General features: G+C 41.3%; 2 protein-coding genes across 2 annotated transcripts in view; one reads left to right on the top strand and one right to left on the bottom strand.

Moving 5' to 3' along the window:
- Positions 1-1,220: 1,220 nt before the first annotated feature.
- Positions 1,221-17,816, bottom strand: part of LOC309704243 (stonustoxin subunit alpha-like) — a gene marked incomplete at its 5' end in the record, with an annotated part of 36,387 nt that continues 19,791 nt past the window's right edge. Inside the window, 2 exons of the mRNA XM_082529291.1 lie at positions 1,221-5,101; positions 5,250-5,296. Coding sequence (XP_082385417.1) covers positions 4,563-5,101; positions 5,250-5,296 — 586 coding nt within the window. The 3' untranslated portion in view covers positions 1,221-4,562. The remainder of the gene's footprint in view (positions 5,102-5,249; positions 5,297-17,816) is intronic.
- Positions 7,088-17,816, top strand: part of LOC309704939 (uncharacterized protein) — a 15,746-nt gene continuing 5,017 nt past the window's right edge. The window contains exons 1-11 of the mRNA XM_082530456.1: positions 7,088-7,341; positions 8,126-8,234; positions 8,524-8,686; positions 10,433-10,625; positions 11,372-11,468; positions 11,557-11,618; positions 11,884-11,998; positions 12,233-12,294; positions 12,861-12,963; positions 14,695-14,759; positions 15,833-17,816. The exon at positions 15,833-17,816 is cut by the window's right edge and continues 3 nt beyond it. Of these exons, the coding sequence (XP_082386582.1) occupies positions 8,132-8,234; positions 8,524-8,686; positions 10,433-10,625; positions 11,372-11,468; positions 11,557-11,618; positions 11,884-11,998; positions 12,233-12,294; positions 12,861-12,963; positions 14,695-14,759; positions 15,833-17,816 (2,947 nt within the window). The 5' untranslated portion in view covers positions 7,088-7,341; positions 8,126-8,131. The remainder of the gene's footprint in view (positions 7,342-8,125; positions 8,235-8,523; positions 8,687-10,432; positions 10,626-11,371; positions 11,469-11,556; positions 11,619-11,883; positions 11,999-12,232; positions 12,295-12,860; positions 12,964-14,694; positions 14,760-15,832) is intronic.

Below are 17,816 nucleotides of genomic sequence, written 5' to 3'. Positions count from 1 at the left end.
GAATGATGATGAGCAAAGATGGTGGAGGTGGTGGATGAAGACCCGGACAGCTGTGGTTGGCTCCTCGTATAGAGCAGAGTGAGGTTGTGTTTGCACATTATTATAAAACCATGTTCACCATATATTTTAGCTGCAGACAATAACATGATTTCTTTGCTGTGGTGATTTTATTCCACTTTGGTAAAATGGGAAACCATCATTTCTTGCTGTAATTCACACATTATTCCAAGAGCCTCAACACGAGCCTTGTAGTCCGACCATATATAGACAAATCAATAGTTGTGTTTGTAACAGCTCACGAACATGAATCGTTCCACATTACTTTAAAATCATTGTAAACTAAACTGGAATAAATGAGTGTTTATATATAGTTTTGTCTCAGCTGTTCATACACAGTGTTTCAGTTCTTATCAGAGTCCCACCGTCTCACTGTGGTGAACCTTTAGCTCTGTTGGAAGCGTGTTGTTAGACCAGGTTTCCCTCATTTAAAAATAATCTCTCATTAGAAATGGACATGATGTCTAAGACATAGAAATGCTTATTATGGGTTCACTTGATGTCACTGAAAAGATGCACATGGGTAACGTGCAGGCCGTCCAGCTCCGAGGTTTATCTCCTCACCTCGAGTCTGCGACACTCTCTCCGTGTCCTCTCAGATAAGGGCGCGCACATTTCTGCACCATCTTCTAAATTACAAAGAGCGATTCACAAAACAGAAGCTCACAAAACACTCATCACAAACCAAAAATGGCTCCACTGAGCGTCAAACTGTCACCAGAATTACTGATAATCTAAAGACTCACAGAACTCATTTTGTCTCATTGTGTCTTAGTTTGAGACATAAGTGCATGATCATAATACTGTGTAGTTAGATGAGACAGAGCTGATGCTTGCTCTTAATTATCCTCTTCATGTTTCCCGAGCCTCAGCAGTGGAAGCTACCATGGATAGAAAGACTATGACTCATCTTAAATCTCAAATCTTTGTCTCCAAAGAGCTGCTGATGTGTCCGATATGATCCACAAGCTTAAACTAGGATTATAAGTGTGTGCAGTGATGTGTGTGAAACCTCTGAGGACTCACACGTGTGTGCTTCAGCCCACACACACATATGAAGCACTGCGACCTCACACAGAAGTGTTTTACACATCCAGCCTGAATCCTGATCATTTCTACAGTTTATTAAGTTCAGCTTCACCTGAACATCAGTGATGAAGCTGCTCTGACTCCATCACAGCTCACAGCTGTTGGAATGAGTCAAACAATGAAGAAGGTTCAGAAACAGCTGATGATTTTACAGAAACATGATGCAAACATGAAAATGGACACATGATTTTTTATTAACAGACACCGTTTATGTTTCACTGTGCATGACGTCATCAACACTGACACCAGGGGGCGCTCATCAGCAGCCTGAGGAACTGTGATAAGGGAGGGAGACGCAGTGTTGTGTGTACTGCAGTCGGACAGAAGGAAAAACTTCCTCCTGAAAACATTTTCATCCTTCCCAAAAGTGTTTGAGTCAAATGTTACAAATATATAAATACAATAAAACACAGGGTCTTACATAAAATTAGTGATGCAGTTGTGCACTGAGCACCTTTCCAATGTTCCTTCCTCAGATGAGTCCAGCTGCTGAACACATTAACATCTGTATGTAAATGTAGCCGAGAACCAACCTGAGCACTGCTGGGAAAATACAAAGGCAACCATCAAAGTACTGTATTATCTTATTTATTCTGAATGTTGACTTAGATCCACACCACGATTTATGAAACTATAGAACTAAAATAACAACAATCGTCTGCTTCTTTAAAATTTCTTTCATTACATCAAACCAGTGAAAACTGAAAAAAACAAAGAGCTGTTAGCATGTTCAGACCAACTTTGAGACAGAGACTGTAAAGTTCTGCACTTTAAATCCTGCCTGTGTTCCTGCAAATGATTCACACTGAAAGTATCTTAGTTTAGTATTGAGTGAGCCACAAAGCAGCCTGATAGCTTTAAAACAGGAAAAGTAAATGAAATTGACAGTTTCAGTGTAGCTGGATCTATTATTGGGGGGTCATGACCCCCGTAACCCCGCCTGGTCCTGAGGTCAAATCCACCATCTTTGTTTCAGAGCTTCATGTTCTCCCGTGTTTGTGTGCGTCCTCTCCGGTACTCCGGCTTCCTCCCACAGTCCAAACACATGCAGTTAGTGGGGTCAGGTTAGCTGTGAGTGGTTGTGTCTCTGTGTTATTCCACCTTAATCAATGACTTCCTGTTAGCATGAAGTGCTTCTGTAGGACTGATGTCATTTTCATGGTTGGATCATTTAAATGAAGCTGGACTCAGATGCAGTAAATAAGCTGATTGATCATTAATGAATAAAGCTGGTCAAACACATCACGTGGACACATGTGATTGTGTGTTGTAGTATTGATCCCAATGCTGGTATCAGTCCTGGATCAATAACACTGGATGGATGCGTTCAGCATGGAGCCCTGAGCTGTGTTACAGACAAACATGGAAACTGACAGGTCTGTGTCATTCACAGTCTGTAACACTTCTAAACAACAGAGGCTGACCCAAGTGCCTCAGAGCCAGGCACGCTCACATCACAGCTCTCTAAATAAGCCAGTTTCAAAATAAGAGCTGAAAGCTGTGTTTGCTTGTGTTAGCTTATTATTGTGGAGACTAACATTCAGTGATCATGTGTTCAGACTCATAATGATTACTCTCAGAAATCCTGATCTTTGTATTTACTGTGTGTTGGATCAATAACTGAGATTCATGGTATCACACAGCTGTGCTGCTGCTGATGTCAGCACATCTGGAACAATACGAGGTATCTGCTACCAGACTGAGCAGGACGTGAGACCTGTGGACTGTTTAAAGCTGTCCCTCCACAGCTCACTCAGACCTGATCCACACCTCAGTGATATTCTCTGACTTCCTCATAGAGACAGAAACCATTCAGATCTGGGACCATCAGCTGACTGATGATGTCACACAGACTGTGTTTTTCAGGAACAGTGATTCTGATGTGAGCCTGCTAGCTGACAGCAGACCTGATGAAAGCACATGTTCACATCTGTGAGGACAGACTGGACTCTTTGACTGCACCTTGGTTCTCCTCAGAGGTCTGTACAGGAGCATGTCCACCCCCACTGAAGATCTCAGTCACTGTGAAACATAGAAAGCTGCTTGTGTGGCCTCTGCCTCACATGTAGATACAGCTACAGGTTTCTCTGTCAGTCAGACTGAAACAGTGTCCTGATGCTGCATCATTCAGCTCTGTGCCCCAGTCAGCATCACTGGGAGCTACCAGTGTTTCTGCCCTTTTCCTGTAACACTACACTCAGCACAGGCTCAGCTGGTATCCAGTGTTGGACTTTGGCTTCAGCTGCTGTGATAGATCCTCTAACATAGATCAGCTCTGCTACATGTTGTTAGATAAGTGCAGCTGCTGTCATGTCCTGATGTTTCTCTGGCTCAGCAGCTTCTCCATCAGAGGTTCACATGGAGCTGATCCAGTATCTCCAGTAACTGTGTTCTGTGCCTCACTGGTTCATCCTTCTGTCTGTGTGACGTCAGTCAGATGTTGAAGTTAAACTCTGTAATCTTCACTGTGTCACAGAGTTCAGTGAGTCCCGTTATTCACAGTATCAATCAGATCATCAGAGAACAGCTGATCAGCAATCAGTGGTGCCAACAGCGCCTCCTGTGGTGAGAGGATGCAATAATGCAATGTAGCATTTTTCCACTCAACACTTGCAGTCATGGAAACTGTCTGTTGGATCTGTGTGACGTTGCTTTCTTGGTTAGAGTTCCTCACAAATGTCCAGATGATTCTTCTAATGAGGCATCGACCATGTTTGCAGCTCTTTGGAAGAAAACGTCGCCCTTTGCCATCCTTACTTTTCTTTGACTTCTTCAAATGCAGCTGAACTCCAGCTGGTATTTTCTTGGACTTTGCAGCTGTTTCTGGTCATCAGTTCATTCCTGCAAACCTCTGAAGCTGAACAACAATGATGCTGCATTGCTGGCTGATCCCAAAAGGTTGATTCTGTTCATCTGGACGTTTTCAGAAACGTTTGCTCACTGATCAGGTGACTTCTTCAGTCTCAGCTGACTGCAGCTTTACAAGCTTACAAACAGCACATTTGCACAATGACTGAAAGCAGCAGCACCTGATATATATGATACTAATATAATACAGATACATATATAATCCATACTAATGATGAAGGAACTGAGCTCACAGTCCATTGTTCATTCAGTGAACTACTCAGTTTATTTTGGGCCTCAGAAATGCTCACTCTGTTTGTACATCACTGTCAGCAATAGACTCATTCTGCTGTGTGGACAGGAACACATGTGACATCACTTCCTGTTTGTTTGTGACTGAAGAGGAAGAAGTTTACAAGGAATCATTTAGAAGAGTTTCAAACATCAACTGATTGAATCCATGAATGTGAAAACGTGTTTGTGAGTGAAAGAGACAGACATGTACAGACTGAACTATCTGTTCAACAGTCAGAGTGTTTCTGTAACAGGAGACACTCTTTACACTCCACTCAGCACAGGGACACTGAGTCACCACGAGACCAGTCTAAGCTAAACCCAGGATAAAGAGTTTGAGTGAATGTGGTGTTGAAGGTGTGGAGGTGGATCAGAGTGTCAGAGGAGACTCTGTAGAAGGACAGAGTGCCAGCAGGACAGTCCACATACACTGCTGCTCTGTTAGAGACAGAGGAGGAGGAGGAGGAGATGGATGTTAGTCTGTTATTGTGCCTGACAGACTGAGGACCATGATCAGAGCAGATCAGACTCCAGGACTGATCATTGTGTCCAAACCAACAGTCATTACTGCCTCCTTTCCTTCTGATGCTTCTGTAACTCACTGATATATAAACGTATCCTCTCCACTCGACCTCCCAGTAACAGCGACCAGTCAGACCATTTCTACACAGCAGCTGAGTATTAAAACCATCAAATCTGTCTGGATGATCAGGATATGACTGAACCTCCTCCACACGTGTCACCTTCCTGTTGTTGTCAGACAGTTGGAGCTTTGTGTTCACTGTGTTTGTGTCGATTGTGAGTTGACAGGAATCTGATGGAGAGAACAAACACAATCCAGCTGCAGTTATTGATCCATCATCTGTTCATTGATTGACACTTTGATGATGACTCCTGACATGATGAAGATGGTTGAATGTGTGCTGCTTTGTTTTCATGAATCCCATTAAAAACACACTTACACTTCCTCAGACCTGGTCTCAACCATCGGACTCCAGCAGGCTCCACCCTGAAAGGAGGAGGGGGGTCAGAGCAGCACAGTCAGCATGCACACATGGACATTACATGGCTCTCACACACACACTGTTACACACTGAGCTCAAAGCTCGGCTCCACTGTTTTATTCAAAGAAATCTACATTTATTTATCAGCACATTTAAAAACAGCTTGAGCCAAAGTGCTGCACAGAGTAGAGAGAAAATAGGAAACATACACAGTAATGACTATAAAGACTGGTCAGGATTGAAAGCTACAGAGTACAAATGTGTTTCCAACCGGCTTTTAAAAATGTCCAGTGTTGGTGACGACCTGATGTGAAGGGCGACTGTTCCAGAGTTTGGCTGCAGCCATCGATAAAGCTCACCTCTGTTTTTACGTCTAGTTCTGGTCAGAAGCTGCTTATCTGCAGACCTGAGGGCTCCACTTGGATTCTTTTGTTAAAGAGAGATAAGATGGAGCCAATCCATTCACAGATTTAAAGACAACCAGATCTGGAAGTGGATTCTACCACGTACTGGTAACCAGTGGAAAAAGCTGGTGATGGGTCGTCTAGCACAGACCCACCGCTGGAACCAGACAATTGATGAGGGAGAGAACTGTGACAGCGCCGTTCCTTCACTTGACCTCAGTCGCTCTCGTCTGCTCCCTCGTAACACTGCTCTTTATTGAGCTTACATGAATATGCACAAGTTCATTATGACGTCTTACACAGGTATGAACAAAGAGTACCAGTCTGTGCATAGTGTGTGTGTGTGTGTGTGTGTGTGTCTGTGTGTCTGTGTGTGTGTGTGTGTGTGTCTGTGTGTGTGTCTGTCTGTGTGTGTGTCTGTCTGTTTGTCTGTGTCTGTCTGTCTGTGTCTGTGTGTGTGTGTGTCTGTCTGTGTGTGTCTGTCTGTGTGTCTGTGTCTGTCTGTGTGTGTCTGTCTGTCTGTCTCTGTCTGTCTGTCTGTGTGTCTGTGTCTGTCTGTCTGTGTGTCTGTCTGTGTCTGTCTGTGTGTGTGTCTGTGTGTGTGTGTGTGTGCGTGTCTGTGTGTGTGTCTGTGTGTGTGTGTGTCTGTGTCTGTCTGTCTGTGTGTGTGTCTGTGTGTGTCTGTGTGTGTGTGTGTCTGTGTGTGTGTGTGTCTGTGTCTGTCTGTCTGTGTGTGTCTGTGTGTGTGTGTCTGTGTGTGCGTGCGTGCGTGTCTGTGTGTGTCTGTGTGTGTGTCTGTGTGTGTGTCTGTGTGTCTGTGTGTGTGTGTGTGTCTGTGTGTGTGTGTGTGTGTCTGTGTCTGTCTGTCTGTGTGCGTGTCTGTGTGTCTGTGTGTCTGTGTCTGTGTGTGTGTGTCTGTGTGTTTGTTTTTCGTTTTAGGAGGACAATTTTCAAGACAAATCAAAGAGCTATGAGGACCCTCTGTTACAGGAGGACATTTTGCTGTCCTCATAAAATTGACCTTTTAAAATGGTTTCTGGGCATGTTTTAATACCCAAAAAGTGTTTTTCTCAAAAGTCTTTGTAAACCAAAAACTTGACATATGTTGTATATTTGTGTGTCCGCCACTGCCCCCTGTCGGTTGGAGTTGTCCCTGCATGCCGCACACACAAGCGCGGGAAATTATACACGAGCGCGGGACATTATACACATGGCGCGAAATTGGAAGCTGCGCATGCGCATTTTAACATTACCCATTTAGACCATTGATATTTACATCAATGATTTAGACTGACTGATTGGGCGCTTCTTATTCATCCATCAATTTTGGCAGAGTTTTGACACGCTTTGGAGAAAAGGTAAGAAGGTAATTATAAAACTTTTAAAAGACGGGCGTTCTGACAGACACAGTGCTTCAGAGTAGGCACAGCCGTGGTGAGGCGGCAGGTGAGGGAACGACGAGGTACGGTGGAAAGCATACGGCGGAGAGCGCACCGCGGGGACCGGACCACAACGAGGTGAGGACGGCGGAGCGGGCCGGAGCACGCGGAACGGTTCACGGAGGTCACAGCAACACGCGGGGCGGGGATTCCCGGACTGTCCCAGGGTTATTTTTACCCTGGCCTAATCTCATCACTTGTTTCAAGGTAAGAAATTACACAAGTGTGTGATGTTTCACTGAGTTTGAAAGAAGGCCTTTTTCACGACAAGATCACTTGTTTAATGTAAAATGGCTGCTACTGCTATTAGATGATCTTTGCCCAAATACCAAGGAAACATTGGAAGGCAAATACAAATAAACTCTTGTAGATTTATGAAATTAAATTGAGACAGTATTGGTGTCACTCTGCACACATTTGTTTATAAAATATTGTAAAAAAAAAACAACATTTGTTTTGCTCTTATAGTTGTGTTGATGAAGCACATGATTCCTGAGAGATCTAAAGCTTAGTTTGACAGACAGGTTTAGGCTAAGTCAGAGTTAGGCTTTAGTTAAATTAGGACATTTAAGTATCTTTAATATCTGCAAGTGCATGCTTTCTGTTAAAACAACTCAGACATCAGCCTTGTCTGTGTCTGTTATGTGAATGTAATGAAAGCATAGAACTCAATTGAAACAGTTTCAGTATCCATGCTATTAGTGAAATAAGAAAAATTGGGTGGAGCATGTCAGAAACTTGACTTAATCAACACAGGTGGAACACAGTCAAGTTAATCTGCACAAATACAGCCTCGCCCCCATCCATTTATCTGTTAATCAGAATCCCTCCAGCACTCATCACCAAACTAAAATAACCTTAAACTAATAATACGCTAACATGGGGGGGGGGGGGGGGGGGGGGTGCTTCTCATTCAGCTTTACTAATGCCCTTGTAAGCATAAAGGCTTGAAGTTTTGATGTTGTTTACATTTTTATCTTGATTTCCTTAGCAAATCATGTCACGGAGAACCACTCCCCTTCAGGATGCCATTAATCACATCCTTGCAAGAAGAGACAAGAATTCAATGTTAGAAATTAAATTTATTAATTCAGTTAAAGGTGAGTGACTTTGACACACTGCAGGCTAGACTGAGGGGTTACGCATCACCAGTGGTGACCTGTACAAACATCAATATAAATTAAAATTAAAGGTATTTTAATAATAATTTAGTTATTAGCGAGCCTGGCTATTTATGTTTTCTGCACTTGGACATGTTCTCTTTATTATATATGTAGAATTGAAAAAAGCACAACATTGCATACTTGCAATTTACAGATATACATATTTAATGAATTGATTATTTGCAGTGCTGCCACGCCTGTGTCTCTAATATGGTTGTGTCTTCAGGTCGTGGCATCTTCACTTTAGCCAATTTCAAACAAGGAGACTTCGTGGTCGAGTATAGAGGGGAGCTTATTGATGCAACTGAAGCTGAACACAGACGTAACCTGTACCCCAGCGCATGTTCAGTCTTCATGTTTGACTTCATATGGAAGCAGAAGACATTGTGGTAAATTCAAAATGACTGAATGTTTACATTTCTATTGCAAGGTCAGGATTTCTGAAGCAAACATCTCATATTGCTCTTTACGAGTCCTTACCTCTAGTACCCGGCCCCGTCAGTCCCCAGAATCTATAGAAGGGGGAGTGACGGACCCGTGGAATAGCGGGATCTCATTCGTACTAAGGCTCCGTCATTTCCCGGTGACCCTGTGGTCCCCGGGAACTCTCGGTACTGGGGACTGACGGGACTCCCACATATGCTGAGGGCCCGTTAGTCCCCGTATTCAGCCTGTGTATGCCTTTTCTAATACACACTCACGGGCGTAATGTACGGGGTTAGAGGGGTAATAATATAAGCCTACATTTTACAGCTAAGACAGTGTGCTCACGCTGCTGTGAAGATTTAAAATATAATATAGAGATAGAGAAAATAATGAGAAAATTCAAATGGCCAGGGCTGAATGAGCGGCCCTGTGTCTGTGCGCATTTGGCACATGTGGACACGGAGACTCGTGCACTGTTATACTGTGTCCAAAACTACTGTATAATATGTACAATGCCAAAATAGTACATGTCAAGTGTTCTCTGTCTGTGAGGTAGGTAGATGGATGGCTTGATGGATAGGTGAAAAACCTTTCAACACAAAAAATAAAGAACATTTCATTAATCATTCAGATTAATTAAATGCATTATACAGAAATGAAATAACAAAAATATACACTTCAGTAAAGCCACTTTTGTTTAAACTATCATTTATCCTAGTTTTAGTTTCACATTCATTAGTTTTTGAATCAGAGGTGAGTAATTTCAAACAACGAAGATGAAATAAACTGTGGTCTACCTTGCACTTTTTACACTTTCTGTAACAACTAAATTTTTAAAGTATACATTTTAGAGTTTACAAATATTTTAATAAAGACTTTAACCAAGGATTTTCTTTTACAAAGAATTATTTTCCTTAAATTAAACCAAACATATTTACACTAGTTTTAAGATTTAACCAAGGATTTGGGGTAATTGCTTTTAGTATTAATTAACATAAGTGTGGGAAACACTATCTACATAAACAGTTTATTCAAACTTAAACATTTATTTTAATATCAATATAATTTTTTAAACTTAAATGCAGTAACTATTTCCCAAAGCATAAATACATTTCCACAATTGAGCTTCCATAGTTCCCAAACATAAGCAGCAAATATGAGTCCAAGCTTACCGATAGCCCGTCTAACTCAAAGTCTTCCTCAAAGTGGATTGTGCTTGGTTTGCTGTCCTCTCAGCATGTCACGCTCGGGTCAAATGACTGCTGCATGCATTTTAAGTCTACTAGGCACGCCCGCCCTTGATTGCTCTAATTCAACTCACCTGGCGGAGCAGTGCGCACCAGGCTGCGCTTAGCTGTAGATTGCACAAGGTCTAATCAGCGGCCACGCGCAAGCAGCAGCACAGAGCAGGTAGTGGGCAAGAGGAGGAAGAGAAGAGAAGAGAAGAGTAACAGCCACACCTACTAGGTCAGCGCGACAGTACAACAAAACCACGTTTAAGCTCTAAGCACAAGTAGAAGCGCAAACACTTATCTCAATCAGAAAGCAACGCGTCCTTGACTGATGGACCCTCTTTAACTTATCAACTATGCATTTAACAACTAAACTTGTATTGGATGTTGTGTTTGTGTTGGTGCTTAAAAATTATAGTATAGTTCATAGGCGTGTCACTATAAATGTTTGTTTAATGTATGTTTCCAAATTTGCAGTATTGATGGAGCACTTGAAGATGGGTCATTTGGGCGACTAGTAAACGATGAACACAGGACACCAAATTGCAGAATGAAGTTGATTGAAGCAGAAGGGAAGCCACATCTCTGCCTTTTTGCACTGAAGGAAATTGCGGCAGGAAGTGAAATTACTTATGACTATGGTGGGAAAGAATGGCCCTGGCGGAAAAAGGTGGGTCATTTAAAAAAAAATTTCCCCCTATGAATTGTTGTTTAAAACCTACATATCTAGATGTCACAATTAGGGCTGCAAGTAACGATTATTTCAATAATCGATTAGTTGTTTCAGCCCTAGTCACGATATTTAAATGTCCTCTTGGTGGTATTCAATCTGGTTTAACTAAATCTTGAATTTGTATGACTTTCCCAAGTGATGATTGCAAGCTTATCTGTTTTGTGTCCCCTTAACAAGTGTGTTTTACTGAGTGGCCACACACTGGAGGTGAAACAGTGAAAGCATCAGTTTGAGCTCAGATGTCATTATGAGGCTGATGGCCAGTGTCCTTGTAAACCTTGGGTTTTTCTGTGTCAGACATATACATGCACCTTTTACTCACAGTCACTTTAGCTTCTTAGTATTGTCTTACTTTGGCTTCACTTAACTAGGTAAGGGTTAATCACTCTGTTTCCTTGCAGTTAGGGTGAGAGTTAGAACTGTATTTAACTGAAGGTGAAACAGAAAATGCTTAACTATGTGTGTGTGTCTGACACAGACAAACTCAAGGTATGTGAGAACACTGTCCTGACATCTGAGCTCAAACTGAGTCTTTCATTGTTTCATCTCCAGTGTTTGGCATACTCAGAAAAACACACGGGTTGAGGGGACACTGGTTAGAAAAGACCACTTGTAGTGGGTTAAATACATTTCCACTGTAGCTGCCAGATGTTTACAATATTTGTTCTACTTTTCATACCCAGCTAAAGATCGCAAGCATCCCTTCTGGTCAACAGTGTGTTGCAGAGCCTATTGCCCATGACGTGGAGCACCATGTGATCTCTACAGACTCATTCACAGGTGAGTCCCTGCTTGAGTAAGCACTACCTGTTAAACCCTGGGGTCTTGCAAAGCACTATGCCTCCATGTCTTGTGTTCTCTTCTACAGACAGAGAATTAAGAGCAGAGTGTCAGTCATCTAGACCTACAGCAGACAACTCTGAGCATGAGGTTAGCATGGATTCATCTGTTTACTAAAGATTGTATCAATGTGTAGTTTGGTAAATAGTGTGGTTTGTAAAGATCATGTTTATCAATTGATTACAATTATACTGCATGTGCAGTCTTTAAATCATTGTAAGTACAGGTAGTCATCATTTAACAGTGCATTTCCCTCTCAACATCATTTGGGTGTTTTAAGGTTTGACTGAGAGTGTCCCTCTTGATCAGATGGACACTGTACCATTGATGCTTGTTCATCTTTGCATCTTTTTAGGTGCATTCTGTTGGAGGTCAGCGTGGCACTTCTTCTCTGAAAGAGTTAATTGGTGAAGTTGGTGTCCAGTATCAGGAGTTGTCACCCCAAGCGTTCTCAGAAGAACTTACCAGTGGTCAGTTTTGAGTAAATGTTGTTAACTTCTGGCAATGCATGACATGCCTGAAGGTTTGCTGCATGAAAAATGTGCCAGTATTGGGACATTTCTGATGATTCTATAGTGTCTTGATGGATATTTTGAGTAGAATTGTAACAGTCAGGGATGTGAATTGATTGCGTTATGCGTAGATGTGTTTTTTTTGACTTAACGAAAGTCAAGCACTGAATCTCCTTATGTTCCCTTGTACAGAGAGCAAATCGAAAGAGGTGCCACAATCATCCAGAGCTGTGCCTAACGACTCTGCTTGTGAGGTGAGTTGAAATTGACCTTTGTTTTAAAATTGACCAATGGTTAGAAGTGTTATGGTGTTTACATGAAACTCCATTTTGAGTATTTTAGCAAACATCTGGCAGCGGTGGTGGAAATGTCCTCTATTTAGAACAGGAGGTCTTTTCTAACCACAGTGTCCCCTTAACAAGTGTGTTTTACTGAGTGGCCACACACTGGAGGTGAAACAGTGAAAGCATCAGTTTGAGCTCGGATGTCATTATGAGGCTGATGGCCAGTGTCCTTGTAAACCTTGGGTTTTTCTGTGTCAGACATATACATGCACCTTTTACTCACAGTCACTTTAGCTTCTTAGTATTTTACTTTTGCTTCATCTAAATAGATTCCCCTCTCTCTAACTCACAAATCTCAGGAATTGAATAGATATGCTTCACTATTTTATCTAAAAAGTAACTCCTATCTCCCTTTCAATCTCTCCTGAAGGATTGGTAGAAAATATGTAAAATGGTCAAACATTATTTTTAATTCGTCATAAAATATTTGGGTAACAATGTTTTATGTTTCATTTCATGTTTTTAATTTTTTCCAGTGTACAATTCATAGGCTGGTATTTGAATCGGTGAAACTTGACAAATGCGGGATATGCCATTCACCTTTGACAGCTATCAGATGGCACGGTCTAAGATGCAAGCGTAAGTGTATTATTTATCTTGTGTTAATTAATGCATTTTTTCACTATACCATAAGTTACCATGAGTCAGGTCTACATTTTCATATGTAAAGAATAAAAAAAATCACTTCAAAGTTTTATCAATTCAAACCATTGCAATGATACACAGTGTAATGGCAGATACTATCACATATCATGCATTTGAGTTTGTCTGCTTAGTGTGGCAGAGAACAGAGAACATACTGTAATAATGTATATTGCCCTCTTACTCTTTGTTGATTAGACTGTTGAACTTTACAACTTTAAATCTTTGTTTCACTCTTTCAACATCAAGCTCATATAAGCTAAATAAGCATCTCACCGCGCGCAAGGCATGCCGGTCCGGGTCAAGGGTCACGACTACCCAGCGTGCATCGTAAACAGTAAACACTGCCGCGTGTGATAGCGATATTGAATATTTTGAGCGTCCTAAAGTCAATGTTTTAAAAGAATTTGGTACGAAACGGGGATACAGTGCTGCTGGGAAGAGAAAGAAAGAACTCGTGGCCCTCGCTTGGGCGTTTTCACTACAAAAAGCCCCTATAGTTTTAACAAAACAGCAGGAGTGGGAGGCTATGCTACCTTGGATATAAGTCTCTGCTCGAGATCGAGACTGACAGTTGTCAGATGACAATTCCAGATCCCTTAGAGCTGAGAGAAGGTTGGTACAATGAATCGACAGCTGCAAATAAACTTTCACTTTCAAAGCCTCATATCCGGAGCCATCAGCCTCTGTGGTGCCCGGAGACGCTCGTGCGGGGTTTGGCCACTGACGTCTGGCAACCCTGGCACAGCACTTCCCCGTAGGCCTATATCCATGGATGTATTAAAAGAACCAAGCCTATATCTGACAGAGAAATATAATTCAGCCTTTACATCGTGGGTAGTGGTGTACTCTGACCCGGCCGCGTCGTGCATGCGTACTGACAATGCTGATTTAGCTTATTTGTGATGTTACAATGCAAAAACCACAGTTCCTGATTTGATCTGTTATATAAAGATAAAGCAAAATGCACAAATGTTTAATTATATTTAAGAGAGTATCAACATGTATGAAGTAAACTGCCCTCAAGTCTGTTTGTCATTCTGTAATTACACATATACACACAAACTTGGAAGATGATGTTTTAATGATAATAAACCCGTTGAGTAAACATTGCATCAAACTTGCAAACTTCTTACAATGTCAATATAGGAAGCCCAATAAGGTACTGGGTCTGATTAATCCAGACCTATTCCAATAGATCAATCAGGCAATTTGCAATACAAATGCTTGATGGTGTCTCTACACATTTTCAATGACTTTTTAGTAGAAGTCCTTTTCATCTCAATCCTTATTAATTAATGTAGGATAAACATTTTAGCTTTTCTGTTTCTCATTAGATCGTATGTATGTATGTCTGTCTGTCTGTCTGTCTGTCAATTAGTCTGTTTTTAAAATAACAATGTTTTATATCTCAAATCTGATGAAAAAATTTATTATTAGGATGATTCAGTATATCATATTCATAAGTTTAAAATGTGTCTTAAACTTAAAAAAAAAAATCTGCTTTTTATTCTGAATTATGCGTTGGTTTTAAATTCACTTTATGCTTGTTTATATTTAGTGGTCTTCGTGAATATAATTTGTGATGTGTGGGATCGCTACTTTTTAAATTATAACTTAATGAATCATCGGTTGTTGTCTAATGCTGTGGTTTCTTTGTATTTGTAGAATGCCGTTGTGTGTGGCATAAGATCTGCCTCCAGACATCTTCAGAAGACTGGGATATGTCCGACGTAAGTGTACAGTGAAATTCAACCTGGAAAGACTCAGATACGGAGAAAGAATTAGACATGCTTTATTGAACATTAAATATTTGGCGGTCAGACCCCGGCGGGAAAACTGTTGATAAAAGCATTGCTGATTGAAGTAGGAGGTCTTCCCCTGGGGTCTGGACACTGGTGGTGGTATGGAGGCAGGGGGCAAGCATGGGGGTGCAGGGGTGGTGGAGGGATGCGAAAACGCTGAGAGGCCGAGCTATGGGTGAAAGAGCTTAAATGCCCGGATGCTGAATGGAGGCATAGGTGCGAGGGAGCTCCGGATTGGCTGCGCCGGAGTGAGCAGCTGAAGGGAGTTGAGATGATGATGATGATGGAGATGATGTGCAGGTGTTTCTCCCAGGTTGAATTTACGCAGGCTTCATTATAATATAGTTAATATTGACGTAGATGCAGTTCGTGAAGATTGCCACATGTTGCTTGCTCTTCCTTTTTCTTTCATCACAAAATTATAAGGATAATCAGTTTTGTAAGTGTTGTCTCAGATAGAGAATTGAAAGCAGAGAGATTTTGGACTGGATAGAGTGTAGAAGTTATGTGAGAGAGGCCAGAAATAAATAAACACATTGTAAAAATATTACTTAGATTTTATTATAATCCTTTGTATGAAATTGTTTTGTTTTTTTTTACAATCTAGTCTCAAAGGTTTTACAAATTTTGATCTGTGGGGGTCATTGTGGGAGGGGCTCTGGGACCAGGTTAGGGCTGGTGTCTTAGTTTTTTTGTTTTGTGTTTGTTTTTTTGTTAATGTCATTGTTCAAAAAATATAAATTGGATATTAGAAATGGGACAAATATCAAAAAAGTACTGAATCGATCACAGATTGCAAATTGATCAAGCAGAATCAAAATACTTGCACAAAATACATATCTGCTGCACATTTTCTTCTTTAAATCAGGAGGTATTTCTTAGTACTTTTAAGACATCTAGAGACTTTGGTTTACGTCCCGAGCTCTGTGACGTGAACAATTTAGCATTTATCCTTCCCATGTTTATTTCTGTTATTTAATCTATGCTGTATCTACGAACAGGGTGATGTCTCATCTGATGAAGAATACATCCCAAATTCTGCATCAGATTCAGAAAGCTCAGGAACAGAGTTGTCTATTGAGTTACCTGGACCATCAAAAAACTCCCATGCTGCTAGCATGCCTGATTTATGCGTTACTTTTGCTGAAAAAGAACAGACCATGGATGTTAAGAACAACTTTGAGCACATTTTGAATGATCTTGAAACTACTGATGATCTTCATCCCGACCAAGAACCAGACAGCTCAGAGTCATGCCAGCAGAAAACAAAAGATGCATGTAGCGAAAAGAGTACTGTGGATATTAGCCAAAATGAATCCCCAACCAAGTCAACAAAATTAATCAAAAGCACAGTCAATTTTTGTTTTGTGTGTGGAAAACCTCAAACAAAATTTGCACGTCATCTGGAGACGCATGTAAATGAAAATGCTGAAGTCGCCCAGGTGCTTCAGTTACCCAAATCATCAAAGGACAGAAAAGTTCATCTTGAAAGGTTACGAAACCTTGGTAACTTCAAGCACAACTCTGCTGTTAAAACCACAGGATCAGGTTGTCTTAAAGTGAAAAGGATCTCAAAAAAGAGCAGCAGCAGCGCTGAGACATACGAGTACTGCTTATACTGTAAGGGTATGATATCCAGAAAAGAAGTTTCTCGGCATATGAAAAGATGTGCTTTAAGACCAGAGAATAATGCTGAAGAGAAGCTGAAAGATAGAGTCTTTGGTATAGCATCTACTCAATCCACAATGTCTCAGCCAATTTCAAGTGAACTCTACTCAGTACTGGGCAAGATGCACAAGGATGATGTGTCTAGTGCAATAAGGAATGATCATTATATTATGCAGTTGGCTCAGTCTCTTTTTAATAAGCATGGAAGTGACAGATCAAAGCATGAGTATATAAGACAGAAAGTAAGGGAACTTGGGAGATTACTTGTGACTTTGCGTCACACAACAAGAATCCATAATATGGAAGAGGCAATAAAACCAGCCAACTTCTTTATTCTTACTAATGCTGTCAAGAGAGTTTCAGGTTTTGATACTGAAACCAGCACATTCAAAGCCCCAAGTTTGGCCCTGAAGCTTGGACATTCTCTCAGAAAAATAAGTGATATTATCATGTGTCGTGCTCTCATGGAAGAGGATCAAGAGGCGATCGATTCAATCAGGAGGTTTCACACACTTCATGAAACAAAGTGGTCTGAATTAGTTTCCCATTCAGCCTTATCAAACCTGAGTGAGGCAAAATACAACAAGGTCGACAGCCTTCCACTGACCAGAGATGTTCAGAAGCTGCAGTTATATCTTGGTCAGCAAGTGGAATCAGCTAGGGAGAAACTAGGTGATAACCCAACAGCAGGAACTTATGCAGCACTAGCAAAGGTGATCCTTTGTCAAGTGATTTTGTTCAATAGGAGGAGGGAAGGTGAAGTAGCACGTATGACTGTCAAAAATTTTGAAGATCGTGACATGTCCAAACTAAACGATGACATCAGCTCTGGGCTTACAGAAGTTGAGAAAAGGCTTTGCCAACAGTTTGCCAGAGTGGAACTGAAGGGGAAAAAAGGACGAAAGGTGGCTGTGATCCTGACTTCTGATATGACCGATAACCTGTCACTCCTCGTTAGTAAGAGGAAAGAGTGCGGGGTATCTGAAAACAATATGTACCTTTTCGCCATTCCTTGTAGTGATGGTCACTACAGAGGGCAGTTTGGTCAGTTTGCAGATGCTTGCGGAGCTGAACATCCTCAGAACCTCAGATCAACTAACCTTCGCAAACAGATTGCCACGATAAGCCAAGTCATGAACTTGAAAGATAATGAACTAGACCAGCTGGCCGATTTCCTCGGCCATGACATTAGGGTCCATAGAGAATACTATCGACTGCCCCAATCAACAATTCAGCTGGCTAAGATCTCCAAGTTGCTCATGGCCATGGAGAAGGGAACTGTGAAGGATATTCAAGGAAAAACTCTGGATGAAATTG

Source organism: Aulonocara stuartgranti, assembly GCF_965226115.1.
Source record: "Aulonocara stuartgranti genome assembly, chromosome: 4".
Classification (NCBI taxonomy): domain Eukaryota; kingdom Metazoa; phylum Chordata; class Actinopteri; order Cichliformes; family Cichlidae; genus Aulonocara; species Aulonocara stuartgranti.
The sequence above is the reverse complement of the archived record's forward strand: the minus strand, read 5'-3'. Positions and strand labels throughout refer to the sequence as shown.